General features: G+C 40.7%; 2 protein-coding genes across 2 annotated transcripts; both read left to right on the top strand.

Moving 5' to 3' along the window:
• The first annotated feature begins 4369 nt into the window (after positions 1-4369).
• Positions 4370-8008, top strand: LOC311136594 (large ribosomal subunit protein uL22). The gene is made up of 6 exons (XM_084170783.1): positions 4370-4892; positions 5319-5359; positions 5657-5791; positions 6226-6324; positions 6770-6961; positions 7344-8008. The coding sequence occupies exons 1-6, from the start codon at positions 4853-4855 to the stop codon at positions 7389-7391; spliced, it is 555 nt and encodes a 184-aa protein (XP_084026909.1). The 5' UTR covers positions 4370-4852; the 3' UTR covers positions 7392-8008.
• A 6574-nt stretch (positions 8009-14582) lies between these two features.
• Positions 14583-16624, top strand: LOC311136130 (homeobox protein Nkx-6.1-like; the record flags this gene model as incomplete). The annotated part of the gene is made up of 3 exons (XM_084170217.1): positions 14583-15129; positions 15499-15671; positions 16379-16624. 3 exons carry the CDS (start codon positions 14583-14585, stop codon positions 16622-16624), a joined length of 966 nt encoding a protein of 321 aa, XP_084026343.1.
• Positions 16625-17690: the final 1066 nt, after the last annotated feature.

A 17690-nucleotide genomic window follows, 5' to 3' on the forward strand; every position in this document is an offset into this window, starting at 1 on the left:
TGAAAAAGAGAAAACAGTTCTTATTTTATTTTAACAAATGTATTTAAAAAATTTAACAGAAATACCTCACGACGCCAGGACAGCGGAGTCACTCACCACCTTCCGGAGACATTTGAAACCCCACCTCTTTAAGGAATACCTGGGATAGGATAAAGTAATCCTTCTACCCCTCCCTTACCCCAACCCACCCCCCCCCATTTTTTTTTTTTACAAAATATTTAAAAAAAACACATTGTAAAGTGGTTATCCCACTGGCTATAAGGTGAATGCACCAATTTGTAAGTCGCTCTGGATAAGAGCGTCTGCTAAATGACGTAAATGTAAATGTACCTTATTTACATAAGTATTCAGACCCTTTGCTATGAGACTGGAAATTGAGCTCAGGTGCATCCTATTTCCATTGATCGTCCTTCTACAACTTGATTGGAGTCCACCTGTGGTAAATTCAATTGATTGGACATGATTTGGAAAGGCACACACATCTATATAAGGTCCCACAGTTGACAGTGCATGTCAGAGCAAAAAGCAAGCCATGAGGTCGAAGGAATTGTCCGTAGAGCTCTGAGACAGGATTGTGTCGAGGCACAGATCTGGGGAAGGGTACCAAAACATTTCTGCAGCATTGAAGGTCCCCAAGAACACAGTGGCCTCCATCATTCTTAAATGGAAGAAGTTTGGAACCACCAAGACTCTTCCTAGAGCTGGCCGCCCGGCCAATCTGAGCAATCGGGGGAGAAGGGCCTTGGTCACAGAGATTACCAAGAACCCGATGGTCACTCTGATAGAGCTCTAGAGTTCCTCTGTGGAGATGGGAGAAACTTCCAGAAGGACAACCATCTCTGTATCACTCCACCAATCAGGCCTTTATGGTAGAGTGGCCAGATGGAAGCCACTCCTCAGTAAAAGGCACATGACAGCCCGCTTGGAGTTTGCCAAAAGGCACCTAAAGACTCTCAGACCATGAGAAACAAGATTCTCTGGTCTGATGAAACCAAGATTGAACTCTTTGGCCTGAATGCCAAACGTCACGTCTGGAGGAAACCTGGGACCATCCCTATGGTGGAGCATGGTGGTGGCAGCATCATGCTGTGGGGATGTTTTTCAGCGGCAGGGAATGGAGCAAAGTACATAGAGATCCTTGATTTGGCTTCGGGACAAGTCTCTGAATGTCCTTGAGTGGCCCAGCCAGAGCCCGACTTGAACCTGATCGAACATCTCTGGAGAGACCTGAAAATAGCTGTGCAGCAACGCTCCCCATCCAACCTGACAGAACTTGAGAAGATCTGCAGAGAAGAATGGGAGCAACTCCCCAAATACAGGTGTGCAGAGCTTGTAGTGTCATACCCAAGACGACTCGATGCTGTTCTCGCTGCCAAAGGTGCTTCAACAAAGTACTGAGTAAAGGGTCTGAATACTTATGTAAATGTAAACGATTTCGAAAAACCTCTTTTTGCTTTGTCAATTTAATCAATTTTAGAATAAGGCTGTAACGTAACAATGTGGAAAAACTCAAGAGTCTGAATACTTTCCGAAGGCACTGTAATTGTATATGTGGGGTACAGAGATGAGGTAGTCATTCAAAAGTCATGTTAACCACTATTATTGCATACAGTGTGTCCATGCAACTTATTGTGACTTGTTAAGCAAATTTTTATTACTGAACTTATTTAGGCTTGCCATAACAAAGGGGTTGAATACTAATTGACTCAAGACATTTCAGCTTTTCATTTGTAAAAATGTCTAAAAACATAATTCCACTTTGATATTGTGTGCAGGCCAGTGACACCAAATCTAAAATGTAATCAATTATAAATTCAGGCTGTAACACAACAAAATGTTGGGTCAAGGGGTGTGACTAGTTTCTGAAGGCACTGTATATTCTGATGCCGAGTCACCTTACCACTATACTGTACATACAGTATCTACTTCTATCCCTGCACATTGTAAATATGGTATTGGAACTGACCCTGTATAAAGCTTCTTACTGTTTCATGTTCTTATTTCTATTTCTTGTGTGTTTTTGTTCTACTGTATGTTAGTTTTAGTGCTTCATTGATATTGATAGCTGGGTTTGGAGCTTGCAAGAAAGGCATTTCACTGTACTTGTATGCACGTGACATAAAAAAAAGTATGTATATACAGTGGGGAAAAAAAGTATTTAGTCAGCCACCAATTGTGCAAGTTCTCCCACTTAAAAAGATGAGAGAGGCCTGTAATTTTCATCATAGGTACACGTCAACTATGACAGACAAATTGAGATTTTTTTTTACAGAAAATCACATTGTAGGATTTTTTATGAATTTATTTGCAAATTATGGTGGAAAATAAGTATTTGGTCACCTACAAACAAGCAAGATTTCTGGCTCTCACAGACCTGTAACTTCTTCTTTAAAAGGCTCCTCTGTCCTCCACTCATTACCTGTATTAATGGCACCTGTTTGAACTTGCTATCAGTATAAAAGACACCTGTCCACAACCTCAAACAGTCACACTCCAAACTCCACTATGGCCAAGACCAAAGAGCTGTCAAAGGACACCAGAAACAAAATTATAGACCTGCACCAGGCTGGGAAGACTGAATCTGCAATAGGTAAGCAGCTTGGTTTGAAGAAATCAACTGTGGGAGCAATTATTAGGAAATGGAAGACATACAAGACCACTGATAATCTCCCTCGATCTGGGGCTCCACGCAAGATCTCACCCCGTGGGGTCAAAATGATCACAAGAACGGTGAGCAAAAATCCCAGAACCACACGGGGGGACCTAGTGAATGACCTGCAGAGAGCTGGGACCAAAGTAACAAAGCCTACCATCAGTAACACACTACACCGCCAGGGACTCAAATCCTACAGTGCCAGACGTGTCCCCCTGCTTAAGCCAGTACATGTCCAGGCCCGTCTGAAGTTTTCTAGAGTGCATTTGGATGATCCAGAAGAGGATTGGGAGAATGTCATATGGTCAGATGAAACCAAAATATAACTTTTTGGTAAAAACTCAACTCGTCAAGTTTGGAGGACAAAGAATGCTGAGTTGCATCCAAAGAACACCATACCTACTGTGAAGCATGGGGGTGGAAACATCATGCTTTGGGGCTGTTTTTCTGCAAAGGGACCAGGACGACTGATCCGTGTAAAGGAAAGAATGAATGGGGCCATGTATCGTGAGATTTTGAGTGAAAACCTCCTTCCATCAGCAAGGGCATTGAAGATGAAACGTGGCTGGGTCTTTCAGCATGACAATGATCCCAAACACAGCGCCCGCGCAACGAAGGAGTGGCTTCGTAAGAAGCATTTCAAGGTCCTGGAGTGGCCTAGCCAGTCTCCAGATCTCAACCCCATAGAAAATCTTTGGAGGGAGTTGAAAGTTCGTGTTGCCCAGCGACAGCCCCAAAACATCACTGCTCTAGAGGATATCTGCATGGAGGAATGGGCCAAAATACCAGCAACAGTGTGTGAAAACCTTGTGAAGACTTACAGAAAACGTTTGACCTGTGTCATTGCCAACAAAGGGTATATAACAAAGTATTGAGAAACTTTTGTTATTGACCAAATACTTATTTTCCACCATAATATGCAAATAAATTCATTAAAAATCCTACAATGTGATTTTCTGGATTTTTTTTCCTCATTTTGTCTGTCATAGTTGACGTGTACCTATGATGAAAATTACAGGCCTCTCTCATCTTTTTAAGTGGGAGAACTTGCACAATTGGTGGCTGACTAAATACTTTTTTCCCCCACTGTATATATACAGTATATATATTTTTTTTTTACTTGATACAGATATTTGGGTTAAAGAAGTCCTCCAGGGATTTTTGAACTTTTCCTGTTGAAAAGCCATATCCCAAGTATAAATATCAATAACATGCCTCTTCTATATGGAGAACACATACAAGCAATCGACACAGTCCAGAAAAAAAACATGATCATGGATCTACCTGACAATCTGCATTAGTTCTCTGATAACAAGGAGCTATTTTGTAGATCAGTGATGTCACAGCTGGTCCCATGTTGAGTATTTGCCCAGATAACAGCACCTGGAAATGAGAGACTTATAGCTGACAAACATGTGAATGATTAGCCCCTCTAGTGATAAGACCTGCAGCACACCTTATCATTTGTAGTGGAGATGAGTGGTCCCAAAAAAAACTGTACAAACACATAAGGATGTATGATCTTATATGATACATATGAAGGTAGTTACAGAAATGTGTGTGTTCAATCAGTATTAATATTGTTCTTTCCATTGGAATATATGCTTGTCAGAATTTACACAAAAGAACCGTTGAAATTTCATAAAATCTCGCGAGACGACATTCACGACTTCTACTCCCAGAATGCTCTTCTCTACCTCTTCCCTTCCGCGGCCTGAGAAAGTAAGTGAACAGACTAGAAATGGGTCCGAAAATAAATGTAATCTCTTCAATATCTATGGCATCCTGACTCTTTAAATGTTTAACTTACATGTATTCCAACTACTACTAAGAAACGTCGGCCGTTATGCGTGTATCGGTGGATATTTTGACGAAAATATTGTCATATTGGTGATTTTCTTGACCCCATGTAGCACGCCGGTTTCCAGCCATTTTTAGCATTGCTAACAACAAAAAACATGTCCTACGAATTAATATTTATAGAAATGCAGTGTCGTATTGATGTAGTAGTTATGTGATTTACTCGTATTGGGTTGTTACTAAACCATAAACTTCGGTTAACGTGAGCTAACTAACACGTAGCGCATCCTCCAAGATGTCGGACTTATTTTCTCAAACAACCCACTGACGTGTTCGCCGATTAGGGCACCGGTGTGTTACAAACTAACAAACCACTTTATATTTTACAGATCTCTGAAAATGGTCCGCTATTCGCTCGACCCTGAGAACCCGACTAAGTGTGAGTAGCTACCGGGGGGTGATTGTCTCCCTGGCTTCTTTCATTGGCTAGGTCGCTAATGCATGCTAGGTACTATCCTTCTGGCAGCAGGATATTTTAAGTTCTACGTGCCTATATGCAATGGTTGTAATGATGACTTTCTTAGGACACCTTTGGATTACCCATGAAAATAAATATGAATGAGGCTGAGCAACCGCATGTACATTTACTTACATTTTAGTCATTTAGCAGACGTTCTTATCCAGAGCGACTTACAGTTAGTGAGTGCATACATTTTCAAACTGCCCCCCCGTGGGAAACGAACCCACAACCCTGGCGTTGCAAGCGCCATGCTCTACCAACTGAGCTACAGGGGACTTACCATTGTTTAATCACCATACTTTTGTCTTGTGACCTCACTGATTATTGCTGTACTTTTTCCTGCAGCATGCAAGTCGAGGGGCTCTAATCTCCGGGTCCACTTCAAGGTATGGCGTTGTCTTTTCAAACTGAGTGACATGAGAAGTTGATTTCAGTCCTGTTGTCTACTGTAGTTCAATCAATGTGGGAGTTGGTCAATATTGGTAGATATAAATGGGTACAGACTTAAAGGTGTGATGCTTTGCTATGATGACAACATTGGAGACCTTTGGAATCAAATGTGACAATATCTAACAAATAACTGAGCAATTTTGCATCTATGGCTATTGGACCAAACGTTATAACATGTTATTTATATATGTAGCTACTACAATATATTGATGGGTTTGTTGGTTTCCCATCAGAACACCCGTGAGACAGCTCAGGCCATCAAAGGCATGCACATCCGGAAGGCCACCAAGTACCTGAAGGATGTTACCGTCAAGCACCAGTGTGTTCCCTTCCGCCGCTACAATGGGGGTGTCGGCAGGTGTGCCCAGGTGAGCTCCACATCAGTTATAGTTGCCCTAGCATCTATTGAAATGCCTATAGGGGACTCGGCTTGGTATCTTCATGAGAATTTTAACTCTTTCCTATATTTCCCATGTAAAAGTAGTGGAATTTGAAGTTACAAAAAAAGTGTGCTTTGGAGACTGGTACAAAATGGCTTACAATATTTCTGCCATCAGAAATTGTGAAAAGGTATTATCAGACCTTGCACATAGTCATGTTTTTTTAATGTGCCTGAATGAAATGGTTGCAGTGATGACTTTCTTAGGACACCTTTGGATTACCCATGAAAAGAAACATGAACGAGGCTGAGCAACCACACATTTGCACTTGTCTACCTTAATATGTCCCAATGTGGACCAGAAATTGGGGTATTTCTTCTGGCCCAGTCTGGTATGCACAACTGACAACCATTCCTCTGCAGGCCAAGCAGTTTGACTGGACACAGGGACGCTGGCCCAAGAAGAGTGCAGAGTTCCTTCTCCACATGCTGAAGAACGCTGAGAGCAACGCTGAGCTTAAGGTAATGTTGGTTTATTTGCTAGGCCTGTGTTTTATTGTGGCATGCCTGTAGTGGAGAGTAGTGAATTTTTTTATGGCTTTCTCTTGTCCCTCTGCAGCAGACCATATGGTGAGCAATGTGTTTGGACCGTGGAATCTCAATAAAATCAGTATTCAATCTCAATGCATATAGAATCGCAATATACATGTCGTATCGGCACCTAAGTATAGTGATAATATCGTATCGTGAAGTCCCTGGCACTTCCTAACCCTAGTGGAGAGATGGGTGAGAAGTATGATGCTATCAAGCTTGTAGCAAAGACTGCATGTTTGGGATTTATTTTATTTGGGTTCAAGCTGTGTAACGCACACAATTCATGATTGCAATGACCGTTAACCATGAAAATGATCTTGGAACGGAGTCATGATGCTTGCTGACCAGTTTGGTCTTTGCTCTGTTCTGACAGGGTCTGGATGTAGACTCCCTGGTGATCGAGCACATCCAAGTGAACAAGGCCCCCAAGATGCGCAGACGCACATACCGTGCCCACGGTCGCATCAACCCCTACATGAGCTCGCCATGCCACATTGAGATGATCCTCACAGAGAAGGAGCAGATTGTTCCCAAACCAGAGGAGGAGGTCGCCACTAAGAAAAAGGTACACATGTGCCAAAGCCTTTTAAACAGAATCTGCTTAGTGTCTTTCTGATATTTACTCTTCCACATATTTCCCATGTAAAAGCAGCGTGATTTAGAAGGAACAAGAGCTCTGTAGATGGGATCAAAATGGTTTACTGTCCTTCTGGCATCATAAATCGGGAAGTCTAATCAGACCTTACCCTTAAGTTTTTTATACATTCCTGTATGAAATGGTTGCAATGATGACTTTCTTAGGACACCTTTGGATTACCCATGAAAATAAACGTGAATGAGGCTGAGCAACCACACATTTGCACTTATGTCTGTCATTCTGTCCCTATGTGGGTATTATCAGAATTGGTATGGTATATGTTGGTCTGATGACATTCTTTGTCCTGCAGGTTTCTCAGAAGAAGCTGAAGAAGCAGAAACTCATGGCACGGGAGTAAATGTAAATAAAATGGAACCATTCTTACCAAAACTGAAAGTCTCACGGTTCATTACTTCAATTGTATTTGGAAATTCCCTACTGCTCATGTAAAATGTTTTAATCCAATATTCCATATCGAGGAAAAGGGTTCCAAACCAACCCACATAATAAATGGACAGTCATGTAGCTTAGTGGCAATGCTGTTCAAAGTTGCAGGTTGTTACTTACTGAAATGTCACACGCAGACCTGAAAATATTGCAGCCTTAAGAGAGATTAAGCCATTTTTAAAAATCTATTACAATCACAGCATGTATGTACATGGTGAAATCAAGCACTTGGCACTAGTGACTAATGCCGTCTTATTCATAGGAGGGGCAGACGGATATCTAAAAATGGCAGGGATGGAGTCCATAATAGGCATATGTGCCATGTTGTCTGAGGATTTCAGGAACCCCCCCCCAAGCTTTTGACCAGGGCCATGCACATGAACAGACAATTAATTGGACTTGGAAATATCTCCACTTGGTGGTGCCAATGTCCAGATTTGAGCCCTACACAGGATGTAGGCCTCTACAGGATTATCATGGCAACATTTTAGTACTCCTATTCGAATAAAGTCACCTGAGTAACATGAATGCATTTGGTCTCAAATTAGTTTTCAATGCAGGGCCCCGTGTAGCTCAGTTGGTAGAGCATGGTGCTTGCAACGCCAGGGTTGTGGATTCGATTCCCACGGGGGGCCAGTATGAAAATATATGCACTCACTAACTGTAAATCGCTCTGGATAAGAGCATCTGCTAAATGACTAAAATGTAAATGTCCACTAATCTGTAATGGGTAGTTGAATGCTAGTTACAAATTGCCTAGTCAAGGCGCCAACAGAGGGCAGGGGTAGCCTACTTTTTATATATATATTGGTCATTTTAGCAGACGCTCTTATCCAGAGCGACTTACATACATTTGAGTGCATACATTTTCATACTGGCCTCTGAAATCTGAGCACGGAGTTCTGGTCTGCTTCCAGTACGAAAAAACATTGTGCGACGTTCAATTAAACGGAAACGATGCTGTTCTGAACGACCAGTTGAAAAACGGGAAGGGGTTGTTGGTTGGGGACGGTGCCTGTCAGCGTCTTCATGACCGCTGCCCTTTAAATACGTCATTAATTGATTCAAGCCACACCCACCAAACGGCGCAACTGTACCTCAGTATGGGCTGTAGACCTAATTATTAGTCCAAACGTATCGTTTTGCAAATTATTGGACAAATTCAAGTAAGTCCCTCCCTGTTTCGTTCGCTTCCGCTTAAGAAGCTTTTTCCAACAGAATCGGCGGAATGAATATACCCCTGTCCAATAACGAATATTTTAGGGGAACGTGTCATACAGTACAAACCGTTACGCTGCGCAACGTGCAAATGGAGCAGTTTATCCTCCCCTATATCCCAGATTATAATTAAACATGAAGTGGATAGCTAATAACATGCCTACAGTTTACCCTCACTTGTTGGGACAGATCACCAGCCTTAGATATGCAGTTTCAGGAACTTTTCTTCGTCCTGTAAACATTTGATGGCAACACAGGAATTTTTACAGCGCACAGGGCTGCCGGCCTGAATGTTGTGGGTTCGCAGACCACGGTGGACAAGAGTAGGGGTGGAAAGAACTCCTTTATAGTAAAAGCATTGCATGAAGCTATCATGGTGTTTGCAGGTCCGATAAAAAAATAGCCTTTTTTTAATAATGTCATGCAATTCTACGTAATTTAACATATTAGCAGAATATTTTTTTATACCACACAAATTACCGAAATTACAGGATAATTATCATATTGTTCATCTTATCATATTTCTCTAATGCCAAATCAGTGTGTCTTGTTTGCAACGAAACTGTCCCTGTTTGCAAATAATTAAATCTGAGACTTCATTAGGAATCTGAGCATTGTAGGCTACTTTCAAAAGTTAGGCATACATTTCCACCCCATACAGAGTAGGACTATGGACGCAAAAATCTGTTGCTTAACCCCACAAGAGAAGGTCACAAGTGTTTCCCCAAAAGCTGTCTGACTTTAAACATCTATTGTACAGAAAGTGAATTGCTTAATCAATTGATAGTCAAAAAATTCTACAGCTGCACCATCGAGAGCATCCTGACTGGTTGCATCACCGCCTGGTATGGCAACTGCTTGGCCTCCGACCGCAAGGCACTACAGAGGGTAGTGCGTACGGCCCATTACATCACTGGGGCCAAGCTTCCTGCCATCCAGGACCTCTATAGGAAGGCCCTCAAAATTGTCAAAGACTCCAGCCACCCTAGTCATAGACTGTTCTCTCTGCTACCGCACGCAAGCGGTACCGGAGTGCCAAGTCTAGGTCCAAAAGACTTCTCAACAGCTTCTACCCCCAAGCCATAAGACTCCTGAACAGCTAATCATGGCTACCCGGACTATTTGCACTGCCCCCCCACCCCATCCTTTTTACGCTGCTGCTACTCTGTTAATTATTTATGCATAGTCACTTTAACTCTACCCACATGTACATATTACCTCAACTAGCCGGTGCCCCCGCACATTGACTCTGCAACGGTACCCCCCTGTATATATAGCCTCCCTACTGTCACTTTATTTTACTTCTGCTCTTTTTTTCTCAACACTTTTTTTGTTGTTGTTTTATTTTTACTTTTTTTGTAAAAAATAAATGCACTGTTGGTTAAGGGCTGTAAGTAAGCATTTCACTGTAATGTCTGCACCTGTTGTATTCGGTGCATGTGACCAATAAAATTTGATTTGATTTGATTTGACATAATTAGATTAATTCCCAAGCAAAATCCATTTTTGGTCTCCTAAACTATATAAGGTTGTAGCTCAGCCTCTGAATGTCAAAGAAACAAAACAATATACAGTGCATTTGGAGAGTATTCAGACCCCTTGACTTTTTCCTCATTGTTACTTTACAGCCTTATTCTAAACTGGATTAAATTGTTTTTATTCCCTCATCAATCTACACACACAACCCCATAATGATAAAGTTTTTTTAGACATTTCTGAAAGTATTCAGACCCTTTACTCAGTACTTTGTTGAAGCACCTTTTGCAGCGATTACAGCCTGGAGTCTTCTTGGGTATGACCCTACAAGCTTGTCACACCTGTATTTGGGGAGTTTCTCCCATTCTTCTCTGCGGATCCTCTCAAGATCTTTTAGGTTGGATGGGGAGTGTCGCTGCACAGCTATTTTCAGGTCTCTTCAGAGATGTTCGATCGGGTTCAAGTCCGGGCTCTGGCTGGGCCACTCAAGGACATTCAGAGACTTGTCCCGAAGCCACTCCTGTGTTGTATTGGCTGTGTGCTTAGGGTCGTTGTCCTGTTGGAAGGTGAACCTTTGCCCCAGTTTGAGGTCTTAAGCGCTCTGGAGCAGGTTTTCATCAAGGATCTCTCTGTACTTTGCTCCGTTCATCTTTCTCTCGAACCTGACTAGTCTCCCAGTTCCTGCCGCTGAAAAACATCCAGGTTTCCTCCAGACGTGACGCTTGGCATTCAGGCCAAATAGTTCAATCTTGGTTTCATCAGACCAGAGAATCTTGTTTATCATGGTCTAAGAGTCTTTTATGTGCCTTTTGGCAAACTCCAAGAGGGCTGTCATGTGCCTTTTACTGAGGAGTGGCTTCTGTCTGGCCACTACCATAAAGGCCTGTTGGTGGAGTGCTGCAGAGATGGTTGTCCTTCTGGAAGGTTCTACCATCTCTACAGAGGAGCTCTGTCAGAGTTCTTGGTCATCTCCCTGACCAAGGCCCTTCTCCCCCGATTGCTCAGCTTGGCCAGGCGGCCAGCTCTAGGAAGAGTCTTGGTTGGTTCCAAACTTCTTCCATTTAAGAATGATGGAGGCCACTGTGTTCTTGGGGACCTTCAATGCTGCAGACATTTTTTGGTACCCTTTTTCAGATCTGTACCTCAACACAATCCTGTCTTGGAGCCCTACGGACAATTCCTTCGACCTCATGGCTTGCTTTTTGCTCTGACATGCACTGTCAACTGTGGGACCTTATATAGATGTGTGTGCCTTTCCAAATCATATGTCCAATCAATTGAATTTACCACAGGTAGACTCCAATCAAGTTGTAGAAGGATGATCAATATAAATAGGATGCACCTGAGCTCAATTTCCAGTCTCATAGCAAAGGCTCTGAATACTTAGGTAAATAAGGTATTTCTGTTTTTTTATTTGTAATACATTTGCTAAAATTTCTAAAAACCTGTTTTCACTTTGTAATTATTACATTTTTTTTACATTTATGGGGAATTGTGTGTAGATTGATGAGGGGAAAAAATGTAATTTATTTAATTTTAGAATAAGGCTGTAACTTAACAAAATGTGGAGAAGGGAAGGGGTCTGAATACTTTCCGAATGCACTGTATATTCATCGGAGTCACGTCTTTCCCGGGTATTTTACAGCAAGCATAAAGCATTGCGGACATGTTATAGATCACTTTATATATTTTTGCCATTTCCTTTAATAATAGGTAGGGCTATGGCATACAAACCCTTTCATACCCCCTCAATTCGATTGTTGGATATAACCTAATAGCCCTTCACTGACTCGGAGGGTGGAGAAATTGACTGACAAATCTATGCATATAGCCGCCTATAGTCTTAACTTCGTCTTTCAAACAGGTAGGCCTACCTCTTATTTCTTAAATAGGAAGAAATCGGCTCCAACACAAAGCCCTCTTGTTGTTAGTAAAGTCTAATTAAAATGAAGACTGTTTAAATGAATTATGCCTATTCAAATGTACCTAATTTCAGCACCATGAGCTGTCAATCTCCGATTGATTGTGCCGAGGCTGCTGCTTCAAGTTTCAGAACCACAATGTAAGTTACTCGAATCTGGCTTACTGTGAGGTCAATAACTCTGATAAATACATCATGGGCAAGACACATATTATTTTTTATCAAATTAATTATAGTAGCAAACTATCAAAGTTGACCGCCGGTCCTCCTTCCCATCTTCGCGCTCTCCTTCTCAAACTGAACTGAACATAGGCTATAGCAGGGGTATTTAACTCTAAGGTCCGGAACCTGCAGGTTTTCTGTTCTACCTGATAATTAATTGCAACCACCTAAATCTGTCCCTGATTAGAGGGGAACAATGGAAAAACGCAGTGGAACTGGCTTCGATGTTCAGAGTTGAGTTTGAAGGGGCTATCTGCCAGCGCACCGTTTTCGGAAGAAGCCTTTACTTTACTCCTGAACTGTCACGGTATGCCTACACAGCACAGCCGTTGGTTAGGCAACGTTTTTGATCAGCAAGAACAGAGCAGTCTGGGGCTCAGGGTTGGAATATCCATTGCAGTGTGTAATGCAGCCTAGTTTTATTTACACCATCCCAGCAGCTATTTTACAAATATTACTTTGCTCTGTGCTTCTCCGAGCATGCACTTTGTAGCCTATATAGGCTATGGATGATTTGATTGAGATCACATCGCTATATATAGCCTAATAAGCGACTAATTCAAAAAATTAGAAATATTGAAATGTCATCAAGTACAAATTACATGACTCTCCACTGGACTAGATAAAAAAAATATTAAACCCTCCCCTTGACTGAAATTGAAAAAGCATGACCCACCCCCATTTTCCTCCAGGTAACCATTCTGTACATTTCGATCCATCCCTAAGAAGAAACAAATATGTATAATCAGTAGAGGTCTAGATTTGAGAAAATGTAATGTAATTGCTAGAAAATATTGGTGAAATGCAGCGTTACATTAACTGCAGTATTAGAGTCTACCACAGGGTGTCACTGGTGTCTTGCAATCCTTGAGTCGTTCTAGTTTAGGAATAGCGTGCAATGTAGCCTAGACCTACTGAAACAGTGATGATACATATAACTTTTTTTCCGATGCAGAAGAATATTGACATCCGTTGTTAAAGACTTAAGTCTTCAATAGCCAATTTATTTAACGATTTTGTCACTCAATTGATAGGTATAGGCTGTCTGGGCATAGGCTATGCTGGAATTAAAATCAATACCAGACCGTTACCAATAAGCATTTGATGATTATATTGCTTTTGAAAAAATATCCCAATAAAGAAATGTACAATTCTGTTGAGGATGTGATACAGAGACAAAAATAACTCATATGTATGTATATTCGAATAGTGAAAGTCTTGTGTTCTCAATATTGATCTAATTATGCTACAAAATCACACACGTGCGCGCTACATTTTCATCCAGGAGGACATAAACGACAACGTCAGGCCTACTATTTGGCCTTGTTGAACGGATAATAGATCATGGAGTATTAGCCATATTTAGGTCTATCTATGGCTTAATGCTGTGCCATATATTTAGATACATGGCTAAATGCATATCTCAATCAGCTAGCTATACAGCCTCTTTAGCCTACAATTCATATGAATGGATATGGATAGATAAGCTATATTTGGATCTAGTAGCCTATGTCACATGATGAGCACATGCAGATGTCCCTTTATCTAAAAAAATAGATTTTGGATTGATTCGGTTCCTTTTGTGTTTAATAGCGGGTCGCATTGCAACTATTTTAATGTGCAAATCAAAGCTATGATGGAGAGCCAATGAGGACACACTCCTAAATCCTGTTGGCTCTTTCACTTGACACACTGGCTACGTCATCGTCGGATTACCCAATCGCAACAGAAACACCATCTACTTTCTGTTTACTCTCAAAGTTTTTACTTTTGCGCAAAAGACATCGGAAAGTGATGATAATGTTTTATTATCTCAAAGATCGTCTTATGCATCGGAAAGGAAGGGTGGCTTTTTATCAATAGATTTCAAACATTCAACAATATCAACTTCTCTAAAGCAGTCTGCCCAAGTCAGCGAGGCAACTTCGGAAATTCATCCTATTTGAACGACTTTATCCTCAAGATTTGCAAGGTTGAAGAAGCGGAGTAATCCCTGTAATAATGGCTTTTGAATCCCGGCGAAATTAATCTGGGATTTCATTTTTCCATGGTTTCGTTTTAAAAGAGGACATTTTCATTTTAGACAGACAATTTTTCAGGCGTGCACATTTTGAAGAGTTGGGCTAATATTGGCCTACCCCAAAGGAAACGTGTATTGTTTTGCCTGTTTGTCTATGAGCAAAACTTTGCATTATTAGGCGACTTGAGACTGTGAGCATTGAGGATATTTTTTGACAAAACCATCACATTTACCTATTCTCGGTTATGTTAGCCGTGGGGCAGATGGACGGGTCCCGACAGAGCGCTTTCCTCCTAAGCACCGCACCTTTAGCGGCTCTGCATAGCATGACGGAGATGAAGACCCCACTCTACCCAGCCTACCCTTTATCTTCCACGGGTCCGGACTCTTCTACCTCACCTATTGCCACCTCTCCAAACCCCGGTGGCATCCCGATGTCCTCACCGGGGATCAAAACATCCTCCGGAATGTCATCTCTCGGATCGCTCCATCAATGCAGTGCGCTAGGCACACCTCATGGAATAAACGACATCCTCAGTCGTCCTTCGGTCCTTGCCCCAGGAGCTGCTGCTGCCGTTGCTGCGTCCTCTTCTGCCGGCATCTTGTCCGGACTGCCCCGCTTCAGTAGCTTGAGCCCCCCGCAACCCTCTGGACTCTACTTCAGCCCCAGTGCTGTGGCAGTGGCTCGCTACCCCAAGCCCTTGACAGACCTTCCAGGCAGGACCCCGATATTCTGGCCAGGAGTCATGCAAAGCCCACATTGGAGAGACGCCAGATTCGCATGTTCACCACGTAAGTAACTAGTCCACGTTTTTGAGCTATCTGAACTTCAATTTAACGTATTTTGATGCATGATGTAGGCCTATAGGCTGAAGGGGTTATTAATAATTCCACAGTAGCCTATGATATTTCATTCTATAAACTGAAACAGATCTGACTTGAATGTCTAGCTGCAATGTGCATTGTAATGGACTAACAAAGGCTTATTTTATAACAGCTCAAATTAAGTTGATTGTGATATTATTTGAGAATAGCCTAACAGTAGGCCCATCCCAACATCAAATAAATGTTAATAGCCTAATATTGGCATATTCTATCAATACATAACAATAGGCTACATTTCGTTTAATGGATTAGAAGCTTTATGTTTTACATTTTCAGATCAAAATTCTATACTGCTCGACAAAGACGGAAAAAGAAAGCATACACGTCCCACCTTCTCTGGACAGCAAATATTTGCCCTAGAAAAGACTTTCGAACAAACGAAATATCTGGCTGGACCAGAGCGAGCACGACTGGCCTACTCGTTGGGAATGACAGAGAGCCAAGTGAAGGTAAGACATATTCTGAAATAATCTTTATAAAGTCCAATAAGATGCATAATCTTGTTTAATAAGTAGCATAGCCTCTTCTACTCAATTAGACATTTTCTCACGTTTTCCATTAAAGTGCCTCATGCATTTTAGACTAATGTTTTGTCTTTCGTTTCAATATTTATAAATTGATAGATATAGCCTACACTTTGAGTCGAATAACAGTGGTCAAACTAATCTAAATTACTGTCTATTGCATTTAATAATACATATTTAAAGATCATTCCCAAAAAAATTGTTGTCCTATTCACAACTATAAATATTTCTAAAATATTAGTATGTATATCTAATAAATTAATAATACATTACACTATAATTTAACCAAACAATTTGTTAATTAATGTAATGTAAATGTGGAAATAATGGTAGCAACGTTTTGCACAGCAGCATATTCGCCAACAACATGGAAGGATGAAAATTAAACCTATATTTTCTCTTTAGAAAAATCAATTTTTCTGAATGTATGATTAGAATGAAATATAACCTATTATTATGTGTTGACTTCACGTTACCTATGCGTATGCCCTTTTAATCTGGCATATTAGCAGTGTTTGTAGGCCAAGGCTACATAAATAATGTCTGGTTGTTAATCAATATCTTTGCAATAGAGTAATGAGTAATCATATTATTTGTTGATTGCTTGTAATCAACGAATATTAACCTTTTAGGTGTGGTTTCAAAACCGAAGAACAAAATGGAGAAAACGCCACGCGGCTGAGATGGCTTCGGCAAAGAAGAAGCAGGATTCGGAGACCGAGAGGCTGAACGGGGCCTCGGAGAATGAAGACGATGATGATGATTATAACAAGCCGTTGGACCCTAACTCAGACGACGAGAAAATAACACAATTACTGAAAAAACACAAACCAAACTTCTCACTCCTTATTAATACATCAGAAAATGACAGTTCGTAGACAGACACGGTGAAAAAATACTTTTGATGCAACATTTCATCGTGGAACTGGTGCAGGTTATGTCCCTTTTTTCATCCCAAATTTTAAATGAATAAGTTTGCAAGAGGACGGAGGACGCGTCAGATCAAAGGAATAGACGCAATTGTGAAGTCTGGAACAGTGGCCAAAACATGGACGCAATTTATAGAAGTTTGATCATTAAGATGTTACTTACATGTAAATAGAAACTTGAGTTGTATTCAACAGGAATGCTATTACTGTGAATATTTATGTGTAAAAAACTTGTTTTGTATAGAAAGCACTGCTGAGTCTCTTCCTCTTAGTTGTTCTGACGTCTGACATCGTTACAGCTTTGTCAATTGCAAAAAGCATAGCCTATATTTTCATGTTTGGTTTAGTTTTTGAAACTTGACATATACATTGCATTTCATAGTGAAGTAATAAGATTCACCTGTTTATAGGGCCCAATTTTCAATCATTATGGCCTCCAAAAAAATATCAGAACAAGCTTAACAGGCAACCCTATTGGGTCTGTGGACTATAATAATCTTTTTTTTTTGTATATAAATTGAAATGAAATTAGCCACATATTTTAAGTGTAAATAATACTGGTTGTGACGCAATTGAAGTACATCTGTAAAATAAATGCATATTGTGTGTTTCTCTAATGGTAAAATGGTTTCCCCTCACACTTTACTTAATTTATATAATGTTTAAAGTTTGTAACAGTGATTGAATCCTGCAAAAATGTGTATCGCGGGTTTATATGTAATGCACTTTTATTTAATAAAAGGTAAAATTAACGTTGCTTTACTCTGGATATACATAAAACAATTAAATGGCAGGAATCACCTAATGGAGCACATAAAGGAAGAAGCATAGGGGGAGGCTCAAGTATTGAATTTCGTTTTATTTTATCTACCTATCAATTTCTATTTGTGTACATTAACGAAAGACATCTGAATGTATAATATTAATATATAAATATATTATATTTGGAGATATTATGGTTATTATTAATCTTAATTTAGGGGTTATCTTTCTTAGCAAGGCGACGTAAAGTGGT

The sequence above is a fragment of the Coregonus lavaretus genome (genome assembly GCF_964263955.1).
Source record: "Coregonus lavaretus genome assembly, chromosome: 10".
Lineage (NCBI taxonomy): Eukaryota > Metazoa > Chordata > Actinopteri > Salmoniformes > Salmonidae > Coregonus > Coregonus lavaretus.

Bases quoted from the DNA above. Each gene is read 5' to 3' on its own strand.
- LOC311136594 (XM_084170783.1), top strand. From the start codon at position 4,853: ATGGTCCGCTATTCGCTCGACCCTGAGAACCCGACTAAGT. The intron at 5,792-6,225 runs GTGAGCTCCACA...ATTCCTCTGCAG, and splicing joins GTGTCGGCAGGTGTGCCCAG to GCCAAGCAGTTTGACTGGAC. The intron at 6,962-7,343 runs GTACACATGTGC...TTTGTCCTGCAG, and splicing joins AGGTCGCCACTAAGAAAAAG to GTTTCTCAGAAGAAGCTGAA.